The following is a 20,163-nucleotide window of genomic DNA, read 5'->3' on the forward strand; positions in this document are numbered from 1 at the left end:
ATGGGTCAATCCATGTGATTCAGCTAATGTTTTTTTGATGCTCCAGAGTGACATCAGAGGGGGCCTTGGAGGAAATGAATTTTATGTTTTTCTGGAAGTTGAAGAGTCTCAGGATGTAGTTGGGCACATAAGAATTACCTGTGTTGCTTGGGATGTTATTCATGGTGATGGGCTAGGGAAATATCTTAGTGGGCAACAGTGTTTGTCATGCAAGTATGGGGACCATAGTTTAGATTCTAAGAACTCAGATGGTAAACAGATTGACATTGTGGCTAGTATGTAATCCCATCTTGTGGGAATAGAGACAGGGGACCCTTGGAAGTAGCTGTCTACACTAGCTTAATCAGTCATCTGGTTACAAATAAGAGAACATGCCTTAACATATAAAATGGAGAAAACTTGAGAAAGTCACCTGATGTCAACCTATGGCACCCACATGCATGCCCACATACATACACATGTGCATGTGTGTGTACGTGCACGCGCGCGCGCACACACACACACACACACACACACACACACACACACACACGCCCACCACACAAACATATACTAGCCAAGAAAACACAATGATTGTGCTAAATTTTGTCTAATCATGGACAGTTTTTAGTAATATACTTTAACGTTATCATTGCAGATAGAGGTGGCGGTGTGAGGCAATGGCACTATTGATGCCATGTTATGAGTGAAGTCAGAGAACCCAGAGTGATCATACCCAAGGTCACGAAGGAGTCTATAGATGGAATCCAAATCATAGTTCACTGTTATCTTCTGATGTCTGGACAGTTTCTTCCTCATGATGAAACCCAGTTGATTTAGTGTGGGTTTGCTCTGTACCCTTGACCTCCCCTAGGAAGAGAATAGTTTTTCTTAACTCCTATTAGTAGTATTTCCAACAACTGTAATTGTGAGAACAGCCTTTAGTATGTGTGTAGCTATTCTGGACCAACTGATAAAGATTCCATCAGACCTACTAAAGATGAATGTTAATCTTTCTTAAAAAGAAAGAGGAATTTGGCTATAAATTTCTTCAGTGAACATGAATAATCAGTTTCTTAACCTAGTCTTTAATTAAAGAAACTTAAACCATTTCGGAGATGGTTCCTGAATTAACTTTCCCTTTTATGCCTTTGTGTAGTTTCTTTACTGATCTTATGTGTTGATCTATTTAGGACATTATAGTGAACTGACATTGACAAGGTCGATTTCAAACAGAAATGCAACTCTGAGAGTCTGCAAAGTCCAATGTCAAGGTTCCTACAGATTCTTTGAGCTTTTCTTCTTAGCTCATAGGTGTTCCTCTTGCTGTTCTTCACATGGTGGGAGGAACAAGGAATGTTTCTTGGGTCTGTTACATGAAGACATTTTAGTGAGCACTCCCTCTAATGAGCTAATCATCTCTCAAAGCTCTCACCTCTGAATATGATTGCTCGGTGCTTAGGTTTCAGTGTATGAGTTTTGTGGGAACACAAATCTTTAGACCATAAAAGATGCTATTTCATGATAATCCTGAGGCTATCTTCTTGATTCTTCTTTCTACCTACAGCCTCCCTCTCACTGGTGCTTCTTTGGGGGGTGTTGTTACTTGTTGTTTAAGGGACAGCAGAATTAGTCACAATGAGTAGAACTCACTATGTTATGCTGAAATAATCTTCACTCCATATGAGCGCCACAAGGCAGCATACTCCACTATGGTAAACATGGTTTGTTGAATCTGCAAAGTTCATTGTGGAATCAAACTTTTATACAATGGCTCTTCAAATTGGTAATTCTTGGGGACCTCCTGGTATATCTGACCCAAGGCTCCATTTTTGTACATCACATTTACCTGGTCTTGTGAGAATGTTCCACAGCCCTGTGATGTAATTATCAATGATAAGATGGTAAGATGGAATATGCCTTGTTTCTGTCATGCTTACATTGTGCTTACTCTTGCTTCTCTATAGGTCAGAGGAAAGTATTTGATCTTCCTTTTGGGAGCTGCCTGTTTCGCAGTGATGTATATGACAATGGATCTTCATTTCTCTATGACAACTGCACAGTATGCACTTGTAAGGTAAGGGGGCTCTAAGAGGCTGTGGCATTACCCGACGAGCTTGGATTACAGTGGAATTGTAGGCAAACGTGATAGCATTTTGTTCATCAGGAGAAATCATTGTTGATGCCATTTGAAGAATATAATCTTACTCAAGGTCACAGAGGAGATGTGGAGGCTGTTCTAAGCATTCTCTATAATCAGACAAATAGAGATGGCCCTGTTCTTGGGCTACACCTATCTGAAATAAATTCTGTAGCACACCTAATAATGAAAATAACTTTAATTGTATTCAAGAGAAGAAACAGGCATGGCTTTACAGTTCACTACTGAGATAAACCGATCAATTTCAAAGCCCATGGATATTCTCGTGAGGTGATGGCCACCTTACATGGTTTGCATGATCCTGTGCTAAACATACACTCTATGTACACTGCTTTATGTAAACACACAGAGCATCTCCTTTTGAACTTGGTCTCCATGCCCATGACTTCACATCTGTACCGAAATCTCACAGGCCATACATAGCTTTCTCTGGGAAATTGAAACTGAGCCTTTGCTGAAACATGTTAGCTTCCAAATTCTCTTGCTTGAGGAACAGCCCATCAGTCTACAAATGGGAACTAGTTATGCTAGTATTTGCATCACTTTGGGTCTTAAGAAACCTTTGAGATATAATCAGGCAATGTGTCCTATTTTAGCTAGAATACTAGAATGAATACTTTTCCTGAAAGTGGTGTGAGTTTGTAGACATTTTTGGGAGAGTGGATACTTACAGAGTCAGCCATGTCTTAATTACTGTTCTATTGCTGTGAAGAGACACTATGACCAAGGCAACTCCTATAAAAGCATTTGATTACAGACTTGCTTACAGTTTCAGAGGGTAAATCCACTATCATCACTGTGGGAAGCAGTAGCTGAGAGTTTTACAACCTGCTCTGCAGGCAGCAGGGCTAGGGAGACAGGGCCTGGCAGTGCTTTTTAAACCTCAAAGGCCACCCCCAGTGACACACTTCCTCCAACAAGGCCACACTCCCTAATCCTTCTGATTTTTCTCAAACTCAGGACTAAATATGCAAATATATGAGTCTTGAGGGGAGGATGCTTTCATTTAAGCCACTGAAGATGGCATTCACTGTGATAACCAATATCCCTTTCTGTCTGGAGAGCTTCCCTCTCCAGCAGCCTCATCCTGTGATTTTCCTAATTTCTAGGGAAGGTGCAGGGAACCTGAACAAGCTCTGTTCATTTAGAAAGTGAAAGAAGAGCAGGAAGAAGGAAATGCATTGGTCCATAGTGATCTGGGATTTCTTGTCCCCCTGAGGAAGTACGTCGAGCATCAAGTTATAGGCCAGTAGAAGCAGGACTGGGAGTGTGCCACATCCTCATCTGCCACAGACATTAGCCAGGAAACATGTTCTGAAGTGGATGAAATGTTTATTGCACCACATTTAAGCATGTTGCTAGGAGAGTACAATGTGGAGCCATTGTAGGTTGTTAGAGGAAGGCTGTGAAGGATGCCTAGGAGGGGTGAAAGTCATTTTTAATTTCTAGTCTGCCTTTGGGCCTCCAGGACTCTACAATGGTATGTAAGAAGAAGTGCTCCCAGCCTGGTGTCTGTGACAATGATGGGGATGCCTGTTGTGAAGAGTGTCTCCTACGAGTGCCTCCAGATGATGTCAAAGTATGCAAGTTTGGCAGCAAGATTTTCAGGGTATGTATGCCATTACAAGTGTCATGAGCTGTAGGAGCCATTATACCAGATGACCATTAAAATGTTCCAGTTTTACATAGTCTATACATTTAAAAACACACATGTATATTTGATATATTAATTTACACGTGTGTGTGTGTGTGTGTGTGTGTGTGTGTTAAAATCAAGGACCTGGAAGACTCTAAATGTGTCAGTGTTATTGCTCTTTCTATAGGTGATCAGCCAATGTCTGAAGCTCAGCTGAGCAGGCCACATAGCTGGTGTGGTTATGGTGCTCAATTGCCTGAGAACATCTTGTTCATTTAAGGATGCTCAGTGCAGCTTGTCAAGATCATGACCATGGACAGATCCTGAAAGATCTATTATTGATTAGATGCTTTCAGCAACATTCTGCAGATTTCTTTAAACAATTGGCTCACTTCAAGGTGTTCAGATGAGGATGCTTACAATGTAAATGACCACCATAAGTATGAGAGTCCAACTCCACAGTATTCAAAGGCTTGCTTACTGGCCATCCAACTCTGTCTGGTGTGCTCTACATTGTTTTCTGGTGGTCTTAAGTAGAATACTAACCATTTAACTTCAGGAAGCAGGTACTAGCTTAGTTCAAACTGCTTCCTCTCTCTTATCTAGCATGTTTTCCTTAAGGATGAGAGAGAGAGAGAGAGAGAGAGAGAGAGAGAGAGAGAGAGAGAGAGACTCTGTATCAAAGAAATGCTTGATGACAGCAGGGTGCATCTAGACCCTTAACATCATGTCAGATGTGGAGGCTCCCTCTGGCTGCCAATCCACTGAAGACAGGTCTAGATTCTTATAGACCCTGTAAGAGAGAAGACAATGAATTATGCCCATCGGAGGGGTCATACAGCATGTTTTCAGGGCCACTCATTTAAAATCCTCTTTATTAAAGGCCCTCACTTGTCCCTAGAGCACCAAGATAAAATCAGCTCTTCTCATGATAGTGCTTTGGACAAAACACTTTCAAGTCACTTTATAAAAAGGTATCTTTTAGTACCTGGGGCTTAAAGTACTTTACAGAGGCTATGAGCTCTGGGAATATTTGTGCATAGAACATTGATAAGTTCAATGCCCTTTGAAGACAGGCTTAGTTAGTTCTCTCTCTCCTAAAAGGAAGAGAGGGTGGGCAGTCCTTAAAATATCTTCAAAAACTGAGAAGTAGGAGGATGCACCAAAGAGCTTGAATCCACAGGCCTGGAAAGGAATCCTCATTTTATCCTCAGATCTGCCTGTTGTCTGATCTTTCCAACTTCAGTATGTCTCTTCCCGATGTGTTCTGGATCAGCACCTGCTAACTGCATGCTATAAATCCAATGAGCCCAATACATTTATCAAGTATCAACACATTCTGTCTAAGCAAGAATCTAGTCTTTAGAAATGTGTCCCAAAATGCTATCCTACATTTTTGGAGAATAGTGGTAGCCAGCCAATGTACAAGCTATGCATGTCTCTAGGGCTGGTCTGTCTGGGCTCTGTGTGTTCAGATGGCTGCTGACCAGGTATCTGCCTGGCCAATATTTGATAATTTGTGTTCTTTTCAAGTCCTGGGTGGGTTAGGGGCATAGCACACCTTGGCTTATATCACCATGCCTAAACATCTCAGTTAACTGTGATGCCTGAGATAGCGAGTATTTCAATCTCATTAAATAGAGGAAAGTTAAGATTTTGTTCATACATCATGTGGGGAAATACTTCCTTGTCTTCCAGGGTGAAAGTAGAAAAACACATGAGCACCTGAGGGGTGAGATGCAAACACGGCTTGGTTAGATATAGAAAAATCCTCCACATTTTGGAGCAAGATTCTTTCACCCCCAAAACGCACAGTGCCTGAAATCCTCCCTAACCCCCAGGTTAAGATGATTACATATAGAGGCCCCAGAGTCACTTGGGCTAAGCTGTGTGACTTAGGCAGGGTAGGCATGCTCTTCCCAATCAGGACATTGCAACCCACTGGCTCAGCTCCTGTGACTCCCACCTGATAGCAGAATCTTGTGCTGTGTCCCACAGGATGGAGAGATGTGGTCCTCTGTCAACTGTAGCATTTGTGCTTGTGTGAAGGGGAAGACGGAATGTCGCAAGAAGCAGTGCATTCCTGTCAGCAGCTGCCCACAGGTATGCTGGGAACTCAGCTTTACTTTCTCGTTACCTTCAGAAATGCACAGCCCATGCCATTTTCTGCAAAGACCGGCAGGCAGTCTGAAAGCTTGCAGATACCCTAGCAGCTGAAGCCTCTTGTACAGCTTGGTGACTCCTTCTTGCCATCCCCACCTGGAGTCCAGCATTGTGTTACAAAACTCGTGTCCGGTTCTTGCTGCAGTCTGCCCACTTTCGACTGGTTTCTCCCGCTCTCACTGCCTAGACCTTGTTTGCTGCTGTTGGATTCTCCACTTAACATCATAACTACGTTTCACGTCCCCTTCTTCTTTCTTTTTCCCTCTCACATCTCAGCTTTCTCCTCAGAGCCACGACAGTATGTCGTTGTTTAATAGTAATTTCCCCAGGAGGATTTCCTTGCTTTGCAGAAGCCCCAACTCCTCTGCAGAACATTCCTCTCTAGCCCTGGCCTTCACTGGAGCCTCACATGGAAATAGCATCCTTATGGAAATACCTCTTTTCAAAAGCCCACAGCCCGGAGCCTTGAATAAAGCTGCCATTATCTTCGAAAGCGTGGGCTCCATTGAATTCACCTCAGCAACTCGAAACCTTTCAAGGCTTTGTACGTTTTGGGAAAATGTCAAACCTATTCAGTACCTTCTAGTGAATGAAGAAAACATATCTATATATTCAGAGCATGTCCTCTCTTCTCTGTTATAGAAAACTTTTAATTTTATTCACATCTGTTATTATTATAAACAAAAAGTTGCTGTTTTTACTTGAGTGCCAAATGAGGCACAAAAAAACAACAGCTGCTGTTGCCATTGCACAACTGAGCTGGGGGAGCTCCGGGACAAGGGGAAAAATCCCCTAATTAGTCTTGCTTTAAAAAGCCTCAGACATAAAACTGAAAACTTCCCATAAAAGAAAAAAAAAAAAAAGTAGGTACAATAAGCAGACTTGAACATGGGCTGCTTATAAATATTCATTGGGAAAAATGGAATCACACCATTTCTGCCAGTCCTGGGGGAACCCTCACCGCTAATGAACTCTCCCAGCACATGGTAGTAATAATGGGCTTCCTTATTCCACAAGACAAAACCGGGAAGCAGTGCCAGCCTGGTGGCTGGAGGAGCTCGCCTGAGCAGGCCACTGTGGAGTTCCCAGCCTCCCTCCAGCTCTGCCGCTGGGAGCTGGGTCGGTGGCGGTTTCTGCCGGGAGGCCACGGCTCCGGTGCCCGCATCTCGCTGTGTGTGCCACACTCAGGCCGGGAATGGCCATCCCTCCCAGGAAGGCCTTTGCCCAGCCCCGCCCCCTCAGCCTCGTCAGGGCCCTGGCTTGGCTGTGGCCTCCAGAACCACCTTTTTATTTCCAGGCACCCTTCCAACCTGTGTTCCCCTTCACGCTCCCCCTTCTCAGAGCCAGCACAAGGTCTTTGGAAGATAGTTTAGCTCTACCATGAAATCCTTTAAAAAGAAAAGACAGCAGTTTATTTTGCCTTCCCATCATTGACTGGGGAAATTTAAAAAAAAGATACTAAAATTAGAAAACTAGAAAGAGTCTGTATCCCCTGCTACATCCCTTTCAGTTACCACACCTCTCTTTCCCGCTCCAAGAGGCTATGGCTGTGTTCCCTGTATGCCTTCCTAGGTAATTCCCCAGGCTCTGGGAGTCCCAGTGGGGGTGGGTGAGACCAACCACTCACTATCCTCTCAATATCATCCATGTATATTGAGGTCCTTTCTGTGTCACAGAAATATCCTCACCCCCTCCCCAAGACTTCTCTGCTGAGGTAGGTGCTGAATAGACCCTTCTTCCAGATGAGGCTACAGCGAGTCCAGTTTCCAGCTCATTCCACACAGCCCCGGCTGTCTGACCTCACAGTTTGGGCTTTATTCATTTCCCACTACGTTACTAACAGGAGCAGCTCTACTTTCGTTTTCTGAACAAGGGAAATGGCAGTGTCTGCTGAGATACAGCTGGACAGAATCACCCAATCACACTCGGATAGAAACTTGGCCTTAAACTCTCTATTCCAGTGGGGCAGGGTGCCTCGGTCCAGCCTCTGGGGAAATCATTCTGTGGGACTGGGCTGATGATCTTCTTTGGCTTTGTCCTTGAGAAATTAAATGAGACCCCCTATGGCAGTGGTTCTTAATCTGTGGGCTGTGATCTCTTTGGGGTGGGGGGTCAAAGGACCCGTTCACAGGCGCTGCCTATCAGATATTTACATTATGATTCATTACAGTAGAAAAATTAACTGTACAGTAGCAATGGAAGTAACTTTGTGGTTAGGGGTTAGCACAACACGAGCAACTATGTTAAAGGTTCGCAGAACCCTTTATTATAGCCTGAGAACCACTGCCCTATGGCATTACCAAGTTTAATGTGTCATTGCAAGCTTAGTTGATGAAGGAAGGAGAAAGACATGGCTATAGTTCTTCAGTAGCAAAATGTCATTTAAAAAGCCAATGGGACTGTTCATTTTGAAAATATTCAAGCCTGCTTTGCACACCACTCCCCAGCAGTGAATGTGCTGAGCTCAGCTGTGGGCCTCTGCCCTGGGTCTTGGGCCACCTCTCAGTGCACTTGGCTCCCTTGTTCTCTGTAAAAAGGGGATGAAATCATCCCCACTCAGAGTGTCGCTGTGAATTTCAAATGCGATGGAGCATGCAGTACACGCAGCAGTCTGTACCGAGTGCAGACCATACGATAGGTCTTGAAGAACTGTGGCATAAAAATCTGGTAAAAGCGTAGCCTGTGGTGCCACATTTTGTTTCTATCGCCCCGTGCTGCATGGCACCAGCTTCTTCACCTACAGAAGGGGATATGCTCAGCTCAGAAAGATTTTGCACTTCTTAGTAACAATGACGATCATATCATTAAGCCTTAAAGCTTAGCTCATTAAATCCTCATAAGCAACCCAAGGTCACATGCAGGAGTGGTTCCTTGAATGTTAATCTGCTTCCATAGTTCTTCTTCCCTGTGACTGATCCCTGAGTCAGAGATAAGAAAAGGCCACTCTCTGACACGCGTCTGCAGAGTATGCTTCCTTCCTTAAATGTCACAGGCATTAATAAAAGTGGAAAGACATTGGACTAGGAAGTGGCACTGCATTTCCAGGGCAGGGATGGAAAATTACTCCATGCTACAGAGCTCTCCACTTCACTGCCTGTGGCCGCAGAGCAGTGAAGTTAACATGGATGAGTTTGATCTGCAGCGCAGAGTCCATAGGACGCCTGCATCCTGAACTTGGGTTACAGGGTCCAGGGGAGCTTGTCGAGCCCAGCATGAAGAAGGCTGTGCTAGTATGGGCAAAGTGGCAGGGGTTCCCATTTGTGTGTGTGTGTGTGTGTGTGTGTGTGTGAGTGTGTGTGTGTGTGCACTTGACTTCTACAGGGCTTGATTTGGCTATCAATGAGAAAGTTGTATCCAGGCTGTCTCCATCTTCCTTCCATGTGAGAAAAATCACACCATACTTTGAGGTATTCTGTTTCTTAAAGGATAAAAACAGGAAAGCTTTTTGGAATGATTTTGCCTGGCCTGGGGACCTGATGCTTGAAACTTCATCCCCCCCCCCCCCCACGCCATCATCACCAAGTCTGGGCTGATGTTGTTGGTTTTTCTGGTATTAGATTTTTGAGAAGAGATTTCTCCTCAGCAGACCACTTTTTAACATTGAATTTTGGTGTTTCTTTTTCCCCTCCTGACCAGGGTAAAATTCTCAACAGAAAAGGATGCTGTCCTATCTGCACTGACAGTAAGTTCATTCTTTGGAAAAATGTGCTCTTAGTATTTGTTTGACACTTTGTGATGAATAGGAAAACCTGGTGTGAGTTTTCTATAGACTTGATTCTGTAGGTGTGAGATGGGCTCGTCTACCTTTCCCCCCGGCACCTGGAATCAGCTGTCTGTCATCCTTTCACAGAAGCTGGATTGAGAGCAGTGTGGATATCTCCACCAGAATCTGCTGTTAGGAGAACTCAGGAAGATAAATTGTTAAATGGAGTTTTAAAGAAGAACAGATAACTTAATGCACATTGGAAACTGCTAATAGCATTTGCAGTCCTTTGGGCTAGGATAATGATGCCCAGTAAAGCCAGACATCTATAATCTCTCAGGGTTTTACTTCCTCTCTTTATACCACCAAACAACTGCACTTCCTCCTCTCTCCCCCACCCCCTCACCCTTTCTCTTGGGCACATCCAATATTGCTGATGGCAATGGGTTTTCATCCTGACACTTTTAGCTGAGTTCTTGAAGGGTCTATCTTATTAAGTCTTGAAGTTTGAGAGCCATCTGAGGCTGCTCTATCAATCTCATGGGCAGAGCATTGTGCTTGGCTCAACATGAGCCCCATATGGGGACTTCTGTCTACATCTATTAGAAAATCACTGTGTAGTCCTGAAACACATCTGGCTTTGAGAAAGCCTTCTGAAGTACACTATTGATACAATGGTGTTAGAAATACATTGTCACGTTATTTCAGATGCATGGTGGCAGTATTAGCAAAGCCAGGAAATTGAAGCAGCTTTCATATGGAAACAGGTTTGTTGCTTTTATTTATCTGAAATCAGAGTTTATATTGCTCCAAAGAACCCTGGTTTTCCCTCCTTTGACTATTTAATGTCCTCTGATGACATATATACATAAATACATGTCATTTTATATCTATATGAAATTATACATGGAAAGCTGCTATATGTTAATGTATAATATGTTAATGCTCATGTATATATTTCTTATGTCTAACAGATATTGTTATTTTTAAAATACCATGAAACTTTACAATTGATGAAACTCCTTATTGAATTAGCAAAAAAATAAGTTATGGATTTAATAAAAGAACTTTCCTTTGAAGATAATGAAGTCATAAACTAGCTCAAAGGAGGCTGATGATGCATGACAGTAGATTCAGAAATTAATGCAGAACGAAGGAAGAGGCAGCTATGATTAACACATGAGTGAGTCAAAAGCACATGCATGAACTGTTCCCCTTAGCCATCTTCCCGAGACTCTTTACGCTAGTTCAGAGGCTGCCTTCAGCTGCATCCCCGTCTGTATGAGCAGACTCCAGGCTGCACTGATGGCGTTTTCCTCTGTGGCCATGTCAGTGGGCTTGTGCCGTTCTCTGTAGTGTGGATAACAAAGCAGAGAGAGACTAGATGAAGGAGAGACTAGCCTCACAGGGACGCCTGATATTTTGCAGTTCACCTCTTCTGTTTGCATGCCACAGATGTGGCACATCTCCCGATTCTCTGGTTATCAGCCTCACAAGAACATGGACTTTGCACAGAAACAACTCAAATCTGGAATTGCCCTCATTTCTAAGAGTCAGAATGGTGACTAGTGACATATTGGCAAGTAGAGCTAGATTTTACTCGTTTATCCATCGCGAGCTCGCCTCTCCATTCTAGAAGTCTGGGGATGTAAAGGGGAAAAGAGAAGACAAAGGAAAAGAATTTGTAACCCATCATATCAAGTGCTGTGTTATGTGAAGCACCTGAATGATCTGTCCCTTCCATCACCCAGGGAGACAACCAGAGAAAGCCACCCAGCTGGAGGGGCACCGGGAGGCCCCAGGCTGCACCTGCACCTGCAGGTCCGAGCTGGAAGCCTGCAGGCATGCGGTTCCCAGCCCAAGTCTGAATTATATCATCAGATGGCTATTTCTCAATTTCCCCTGGTGTTCTTCCCATCTGTTTACCCTCGCTTTCTCTCCAGCAGTTCTTCCGTCAGTGCTGTAAAACACATTCTCCTCGGCAAAGCTCGTTTGTTCAGATCCAGTTAAGAGATGGGATAGCTTCCAATCTTTTAGGCAATGCCCAGCTTTCCATACTGCACCCAGGTAGACTTTTCCTGATGTCCCTTAGCGATGGCCCGAAGACCTCCTACTTTGAAATTCCTTTGTTATTATATCCAAGATCTGGAATAAACCTTTGGGCTCATTCTTTCCTCTTCTTATTAGTTATAAAACCTCTTCTGGCATGCAGGTTTCTAGAGTGGGAAACCAAGGCCAAAACATCAAGCTAAGGCTAGTGTTTTCTAAAACTAAAAGACTCCAGGGTTTTCAACCTCTGTTATATTGACAGTCTCTCCGGTCAGCTTTGCTTTAGGAATGTCCTGTGTATTGCAGAGTATTTAGCAACAACCTTTCCCTCAAAGTGACAAGCATCTCTAGACAGTGTCAAACGCTGCTCGAGGTCAGCCAGTGATACTCCAAACAGGGAAAGCTGCCCCGGTGAATGCAGAGATGAACACCCGTGAGACTAGCAACAATGACCCACTGTCAGTACCTGCTGACTCAGCACAGGAGGAGCGTGAAATGAAGTTGACCTTTTGCTAGCCTAGGATCGAAAGGCCAGTGCCTCTGGGTTTATTGAATATGTTTTTATATTTTAATTCCCCGAGCTTACAAATAGTTATGAAGACACAACCTGACTGCTTAAAAAATTGCTGTCATTGCTTTTCATTGCTCGGAAGTGGGGAAGAAAATGCAGGCTACATTTAACAGCATGCATAAGCCTGCTTCTGTGTTCACTGTCTATGGCCATACATATATTTTGAATTATTCAACATATGCTTATGTATTTTTTAATATATTCTGTAAGGAGTCAAGACTATATACCTACACAAATGCATACTTGCATATATTTATACAGAAGTGAAACTGATTACAGCTCCCAGGTACTCAAAGATGCATTTTGACTGTAGATGTTAAATGAATGATGGATTATGTCTGGCAGTGGTGGCACCCCATTGCCTCTCACTAAAATCCTATAGAATTTCTTCTTGCCTTGGTTTGTCTAGGTCTGAGCAGAGTTTGAGGTGTTTTTTCCAGCAAAGAGGAAACAAATGTTTTGCAGGTCTTCTCTGCACACGTCAGTTACAGCACAAGTTTGTTATGTAGGTAGAAGCAGTCGCAAGGACAGGAAGCCATTGTACTCTCTGCGTCTGAACAATGAGTGAGGTCGATCTGAAGAGGCAATGGGGATTCTATTCACATGGGAAGTCCTCCTAGAATCGGGCCTGAGGACAGTCTAAAAAGCATAGTTGCCTCCTAACAACTCAAGACATACTATTTTCCGTTCCAACAGAAAGAATTGAATTTGGTTTGGATGATTTACTTAAAGTAAAATATTTGAAGTGGGCTAAAGAAACTCCATAAAACTTTTGGCAAAAGCGCTTTCTTGCCAAGGTATGAGGCTGTAGCTGGAAGGCAATCTCTTTGCTTGGCTGAGTGTCATGTGACCATGAATTAGGTGCCAGGAAGCATCAGAACTCAGGAGGGCCACTCTGCTTTTCCTCGTAGCACTTGGTTTATGTGAAATGTTCTTTTATGGTGTGCTGGCAAAGAGTGGGTGGAATCTTGACCTCACCAACCCACAGAGACCAGAACCAGATAAATTCTATGCTGGCAGCAGATCTGTTTTCAAACTTGGAAATAATACTTCAGTGTCAAAGTTTTCACTGATAAGCGAGGTGTGTGGAGGAAGGTGGTGGTGTGGTGCAACTGAGAAATTGGTTATGAGAGAAGTTAATCTCTTAATCAGGTCAGAGGCATCCAAAGGCCTTAAGACATGGTCATCTACCCCCAGGTCTCACACATTACTTACACCCTTCACTTACCTCATACTCAGCCTGAGGCACCCCTGACCCGAAATGCAAGCATGCAATTTGTAACACTGAGCCTGGCAGGGTCTACTGAGCACCTATGTACATATGATTGAAATAACCCCAGCCACATATCCTATAAATCACAGGAAATACTGATTTTCAGCAGCTAAGGGTGCCGGTACTGGGTGGGGGAGGGTGCACAGTTGATAGGTAATTCTTTAAGCCCACCCCAAGGGGTTAGTTGTTAGCTGTGTGAAGGTCACTGAACTTGCACTAGCTCATAGTGGGCCCTGGGCCTGCTGCCTGTACCCACCACAGCGCGCTGCAGAATTTACCCCAGCTGGTTTTGTTGGCAAGTGTCTCTACCCTCAACCCGTTGGATGCCTGGTGCCTTTTTCTATGTCCTAGTAAACAGTGAGTGTAGGAGGACAACCAGGAGAACAATTTCATTTTGGGCGGGGGGGGGGGGGGGGGGGAGGGGGAACGGACATGATGCATGATGAAAGAGTGATCTTGGAGCTTAGCCTATGAAAAATCTCCACGGAGAGAGCCTCTGCAAATCAATAATTCCGTGTTTGAGCAAGAGTTCTTGCCTCTGGGACTCTAGTTCTCCCAGCCCTTGGAGTTTGTCCTCAACCTAGGCAAGCAAGGAAATTGGACACCAGGCTCAGAAGGCTTGCAGAATAAGAATCTGTGGTGTTGGCTTTAGCCCTGGCAGGGACGCGCTAAGCTTAGTAGCCACTGAAGTTTCTGCTAGTGTGTGTGGGGCTGGCTTTGACACCTTCTGAAGCTTGCCTGGCAGGCTGGTGGAAAGTAGAGCCCCTCATGCCAACGGTGGTCCTGTAGAGAGCCCACACAGGAGAAACTGGGGAAATGAGTTCTTCCTTTTGCTCTGCTGTTCTGTTCTAAGAGATGCTGCCACTTCAAGGTGGCATAATTAGCAGAGTTGAGGGATGAGGTTGAAGTCATTCTCTAAGAATAGGATCATTTTTGACCTCCATCTCTTGTCAATTCCTAAGGTGAACTAGATAGTAACACTTCTTGAGTACTAACTCACTGTGGAAACAGATGAGGGTGGCTTACTCACCCTAGGTATAAGGGTCAGTACTTGACAAGTACTCAGTAAATATTGTGGTTGATTAGTAAACTGTGACCACCGTCATCCTCAGTGTCAACATGACTAGCCAACAGAACCAGCAATAACAGCGGCAGTAGCCAACATTTACTTATCATCATCTGCTATATATCAAGACACTGTCATGGTTGTCCCATTTGATTTCATATCAATCTCACAGCTATCTTTTGGCCAAGTAATGTTATTAGTTGCAGTTTTACAGCCAGGGAACTGGGGCTTAGAGATGTGGAGGTCAGAGATGGAGCCTGAGTCTCCCCTGTGCTGTCTGGCTCCAGAGGCTGGGCTGGAGTAAGTTGTGCTTGGCTTCTTTGTCATTTAGAGTTTGATAAATAGTTACAGCTCAGAAGTGGGAAGGAGGTTTGGGGATTTTATAGTCCTTAGGAGTTATAGATTAGAAATCACAAGAAAGACCTCCAATTTAATAGCTTTTCTCTCTCTACCCCTAGCCTGTGAGAAAAGGATATTCTAGCCCCAGGCTTCATTCTATTTTATGCTTGCTTTACCTGTCTGCTCAAGGCAGAGTGGTGGTTGGGCCCTGAGCTTACTTTTCCATGTCTACTCATATTTCTACCTCCACCATGGCAACTCAGAGGGGAATACTTATATAGTCAAGTGAAGGTCTTGCTAAATTTTTGTTTATACTAAGTAAACATATATACATATATATGCACATATGCATAAATATTCTATATAGTTTTAAACTTGGAAGAATTCTATGTATAATTGATAGTAGGGGTGAAAAAGGGGCAATGTTGCTTTCTCAGTTACATTTTAATTCCTTACTAATTTATTGCCATGAAATTATATACATCCAGGGACTTTCTCTCTGGGGTCTTCCCTTCCAGTGTTCAGTCAAGGAAACTGAGGCTTCTCACAAAATATCAAGTAGGAAAGCTGCAATAAGACCCATATGCTTTTCAAACATCCCAACATAGTCCTCAGTCTATGAGTCTCCTTGGAGTTTGCTTGGAAATATGGTTTATTCTTGTTGTTTATTTTTTTAATTATTTTTGAGTGATACAGTATTATTAAACATTCCACTAAATATTACATTCTTGTCTACATATAAATGAATATTTTTCTATAGAGATACAACACTGCCATTCTGAATCTCTAAAGAAATGTAAGCAGCCAGTTGTGGCTGAGTGTACTGGAGACCCAGACTTAGTGAGGGTACCCTGAAAATACGACCAAAGGACAAGACAATTGAGTAGGTCAAACACCAGACTGCACCTGAAAAACATGTTTCATGGAAAGCTCTACATGCTGAGCTGAGGCAGGTTTCCACCTCTCTGAGGTCACATCTCCTACAAGTAAAATAAGATCAACAAAACCCAGACTCCTGCTGGTGTGGCCGCTCACGCTGAGGTAGAGCAGGGCTTATAGGACATGCAGTCCACACATTTTGCTCCTTAATTCTCAAGATGATCCTGCCAAGTAGAAGCTAATCTCTACTCCCTCTTACAAGTAAAGGATCTGAAGGTCGGAAAAGTTAAATCAGAGAGAGGTCGGCTAATACTGTAATCTGCAAGACTCTGCAGCCCAAACTTTAAGCATGCCTCTGTGTTCTCTGTTAACTGTATGTTGACTCATTTTGGAGGATTACCTCCAAATACATGAGATTTACCAGTTTCCTTCTTTTACACGTTACAGAGAATTCTATTTGCAATCGCTTGTGTCCACTCACCTTTAGAAACATTGTGTTTGTGAAGTTAGGCTAACTTCTGTGATCTCTTGGGTTATAATATTTCAGCTCTCACTTTTACAGAGATAAGAGATGACTCACTGTATACACAGTGTTTCTCATGGATATGCAATTCATCCTATACACATTCTCCACCCCAGTCATTGTCCCTTCCTCTGCTGGCCCAGGGTGTCTGTCTTTAGTGCATGGATCTGTCCTTTTGACTTCCTGCCTTCTCTTGTTTACATCCACAGATGCTCCTTTCTCACACTGGATTCAGAACTGTCCAAACTTTGAAATTTTAAAACAATATTTTTATTAATTCTCTGAGAATTCCATATAGTGTATCTTGAATATATTCACTCTCATCTCCTCCCATAACAATTCTTTACACTCTGATCCCTTCCTATTCAAATTTGAGTTTAATCTGCTTCTCCTCCTTCTCCTCCCTCTCCCTTGCTTCCTCTTCCTCTTCTTCTGCCTCTTCCTCTTCCCCTCCATCTTCCTCCTCCTCTTCCTCTTCTTCTGCCTCTTCCTCTTCCACTTCTTCTTCCTCTTCTGCCTCTGCTTCTGTCTCTACTTCTTCCCCATTGAAACCAGTTTGTGTTGCCCAACTAGTTTTGGGAGTAGAGCCGTCCCTGGAGTGTGCTGAATATACCAGGAGTCATAACATTAAAAAGTCCTGACTCTTCTTCTCCCAGCAGCTACCAAATGCCAATAGCTCCTTGCCTAGTGATGGCATTTCATGCCCACCTTCCCCACTCTCTGATGGGATTTTATCTGACTTGAGCTTGTCTGTATAGGTCTTGTGCATGCTGTCACAACTGCTGTGAGTTCATAGGTACAATTTCCCTATTGTGTCTGGAAAACATTGTTTCTATCTACCACCCTTGCCCCTTACAATCATCACCACTTCTCTGCACACTGACCAGCTGTGGGTCTCAGTGTTAATTGCCATCTACTGCTGAAGAAAGCTTCTCTTATGAGGGTTGAGAGGTGGTCTGATCTATGGGTATAGAATGGCATTAGGAATCATTTTAACACTATATACATTTATCGGAATAAATGTCTTGGATTCTCCCCTAGGGCTTGTGACCTATCTAGCCACAGATTCTTGGCTCCTCAAACAATGACACGTTTGGGATCTATCTCACGAAACAAGCTTTGTATCCAATCCAGAAAGTGATTGGTTATCCCCTTAACGTCTGTGCTACTATTGTGCCAGTGGGCATATCCTGTTGGGCTAGTTGCTATTGTAGTTTACAGCGTGCACAGATGGGTGAGGCTGATGATTACTTTGCTCCTTCTGTAGTGTGTATAATACTTCACAGCACCGTGAAAACTAGTCACCAGGGATAAAGTACCAGCCTCGCTTCTCCGTGTTCTTTGAGTCATATAGTAAACCTTAGCTTCTAGCCTTCCAAGGGAGTAATTCTCCTTGTGAGTACTGCATTTGAACTTCATGAACAGTTGCTACCTTTGACTCACCAGATCATCTGAATTAGGAGTTAGTGGGAGGGACTAGTGGCTGTTTCCAAGCTCTATTTATTCACTAAATTCTGGCCTCCACATTCACCCAGCTGTGCAGGTTTGGAGACTGAACATTGTTTCTCATAGTTCTGGCATTTCTCTCCCCTGTTGCTAATCAGTCATCAAGTCTAGTTGATTGCCTCTTTATGCTGTTTTTCTAATAAATAATTTCCTTTTTATTCCCATGACAGCTGGACCCTCATCCTGTTGTTTTCTACTAATCCCCATCTCCTTCCCTTCAGTCCTTTATGTGCATCACTTCAGAACCCAAACTCATCTTTCATGAAAAATCTAGACCATCTTCCTTTGCTGCTGAGCTTTCCAAGGCTTATGCTATGAAACCCTAGAGCTGAGGAATAGCCCTGAGTAGTATCTTCAAGACAGATCTTCTGATTGTAAATGTTAAGGAATACTGGATGGGGTAGACTTAAACACCTCGGGGCCTTTGCTGTGGCAGTGGGCACTGTGAGCTTTCAGGAGGGTGAGAGAGTACAGAGCCCCCCCACCCCATCCATTGCCTTGCAGAGCTTTTAAAGTTTTACTATGGAAATCCAACAGGTGGGATTGATATTTTGTAGGAAACACATTAAGACATGTTGGTTCTTTGGAATATATTTAAACTTCTCAGACTGGTAACGAATCTCAGGCTAATTTATTTACACAGTGTGAGTGTCTCATGTCCCCTGGAGCAAGGCCTTGCTCCCGACAGATCCGTCTCTGCTCTTCTTGTACAAGCTGCTTCCTTCCTGTGTTTGTGCTTTCCTGGCATGCTTCCTGTAGCCGAGAAGGCTGACTCCATTCTGGCCCCTAATCTACATTTTGTATGTCTTTCATGGATGGACTCAACCCATTATCTTTTCACCAGCTCTCTACTCTATGTTCCTCTTACAATCGCTCTCACAAGAAGAAAAGCGATGGTCACTCTTTGTGAGCATCAGCTCTAATCTTGGCATCTGTTCAGTGAATCTGCAATGTGGTAGCTTCAGGTAAACAAACCTGCATCACAAGGGAGCTTGTGTCTGCTCTGTTGGCCAGTGAATGGGGGGGGGGGTGAGATGGGGTTTCCAATACAGGACTCACTTCCAAGGTCTTTAGTGCTTTACTTCTGTAGACTAAATTCTGTAGAGAGGGGAAGCACATCCCCTCATTTCAGATGCACAGCTCTGCTAGAAAGAGAACTGTAAAGGGGAAAGACACTGTCCAGTCAACCTGTATGTAGCAGGAGCAGCAAGTATATCTTCTACGATAGTTTATAATAAAACTTTGGAGAGTAGAGTGTATTTTTCTTGTTGTTTTTTTGTAGGTACAGTGATCTTAGTTATGTAGCAGACTCCCCCAAATGTATGGTATGAAAGAAACAGTTACTGAGTGAGAAAAAAAAAGATAAAGAAAGAAAGAAAAAAAAAAACTTGGTGAGTTTCCTGCATTCTGGAAAATAGAGATAAAATGCTGAAATAGACCTTAAATTTTAGGCCTTGAAGTTGGGGAGATGAAATAGGAACACATGAAACAGGAGGGCCATACACTGAATTTTATAACTGATTTCTCCATAGATAATCTGAAATCCAGATAGTCCTGGGAGGTCACTGACCAGCCTTGAGAGCCTCTACATCCTAGAAGCTTTTTTCCTGGGAAGAGCTTCTTCCCATTCCCAGAGTCTTCAGCAACATCTGCTGGAATGTTGCGGTGTATGCTGTCAGTAGAACCACAGCGGGGGAGGCACTGGCCTTGGACCACTGAGACTAGAGCGTAGTGCTATTGGCTGAGTGACTGTGGGCCACAGGCACCTTCTGCAAACTCACCACTAAGGAATTACTATAATACTGCATGACGCACAGAGACACAGTAAGGCTGGAATGAGACATTAAAATGCAGAACACAGCACAGCTGGCATTGTGCCTGATGCAGGCAGTTCGCACTAGATGCTTTGACTGTACTAAGTAACTTGTTTCCAATGGATGCTGTAGTGAAGTCCCACAAAAATCACTGCTTCATGCCACTAATTATCTTATGCTCGCTAGAGGTCAAAGTCAGAAATAGGCCTCACTGGGCTCAAATAGGCCTCAAGACACCAACAAGGTTGTGTTTCTTGTAAAGTCTCAAGCAGAGTCATGTTTGCCATCCCCAGCTTCTAAGGCCACCTGTATCACTTGACCCCTGGCCTCCTCCTTCATCTTCAAAGCCATGTCTGGTTCCATTCTTCTCATGAAAATGTATTATGCCATGACCCACCCCCCTTCCCCTGACAGTTCAGCAAATGGATTGTATTCTTTTCCCTCTGATCATATAGGATAGATTCTGCCTTTGCAGGTCAGCTCATGAGCAAGCCTGACTCC

At 43.6% G+C, this 20,163-nt stretch overlaps 1 protein-coding gene across 1 annotated transcript in view; it reads left to right on the plus strand.

Annotated features, from left to right (window-relative positions):
- Bmper (BMP binding endothelial regulator) overlaps positions 1-20,163 on the plus strand; it is a 253,931-nt gene that overhangs the window by 137,900 nt on the left and 95,868 nt on the right. Inside the window, exons 8-11 of the mRNA XM_006991683.4 lie at positions 1,947-2,056; positions 3,609-3,749; positions 5,775-5,879; positions 9,576-9,621. Of these exons, the coding sequence (XP_006991745.1) occupies positions 1,947-2,056; positions 3,609-3,749; positions 5,775-5,879; positions 9,576-9,621 (402 nt within the window). The remainder of the gene's footprint in view (positions 1-1,946; positions 2,057-3,608; positions 3,750-5,774; positions 5,880-9,575; positions 9,622-20,163) is intronic.

Source organism: Peromyscus maniculatus, chromosome 7 (assembly GCF_049852395.1).
Source record: "Peromyscus maniculatus bairdii isolate BWxNUB_F1_BW_parent chromosome 7, HU_Pman_BW_mat_3.1, whole genome shotgun sequence".
Classification (NCBI taxonomy): domain Eukaryota; kingdom Metazoa; phylum Chordata; class Mammalia; order Rodentia; family Cricetidae; genus Peromyscus; species Peromyscus maniculatus.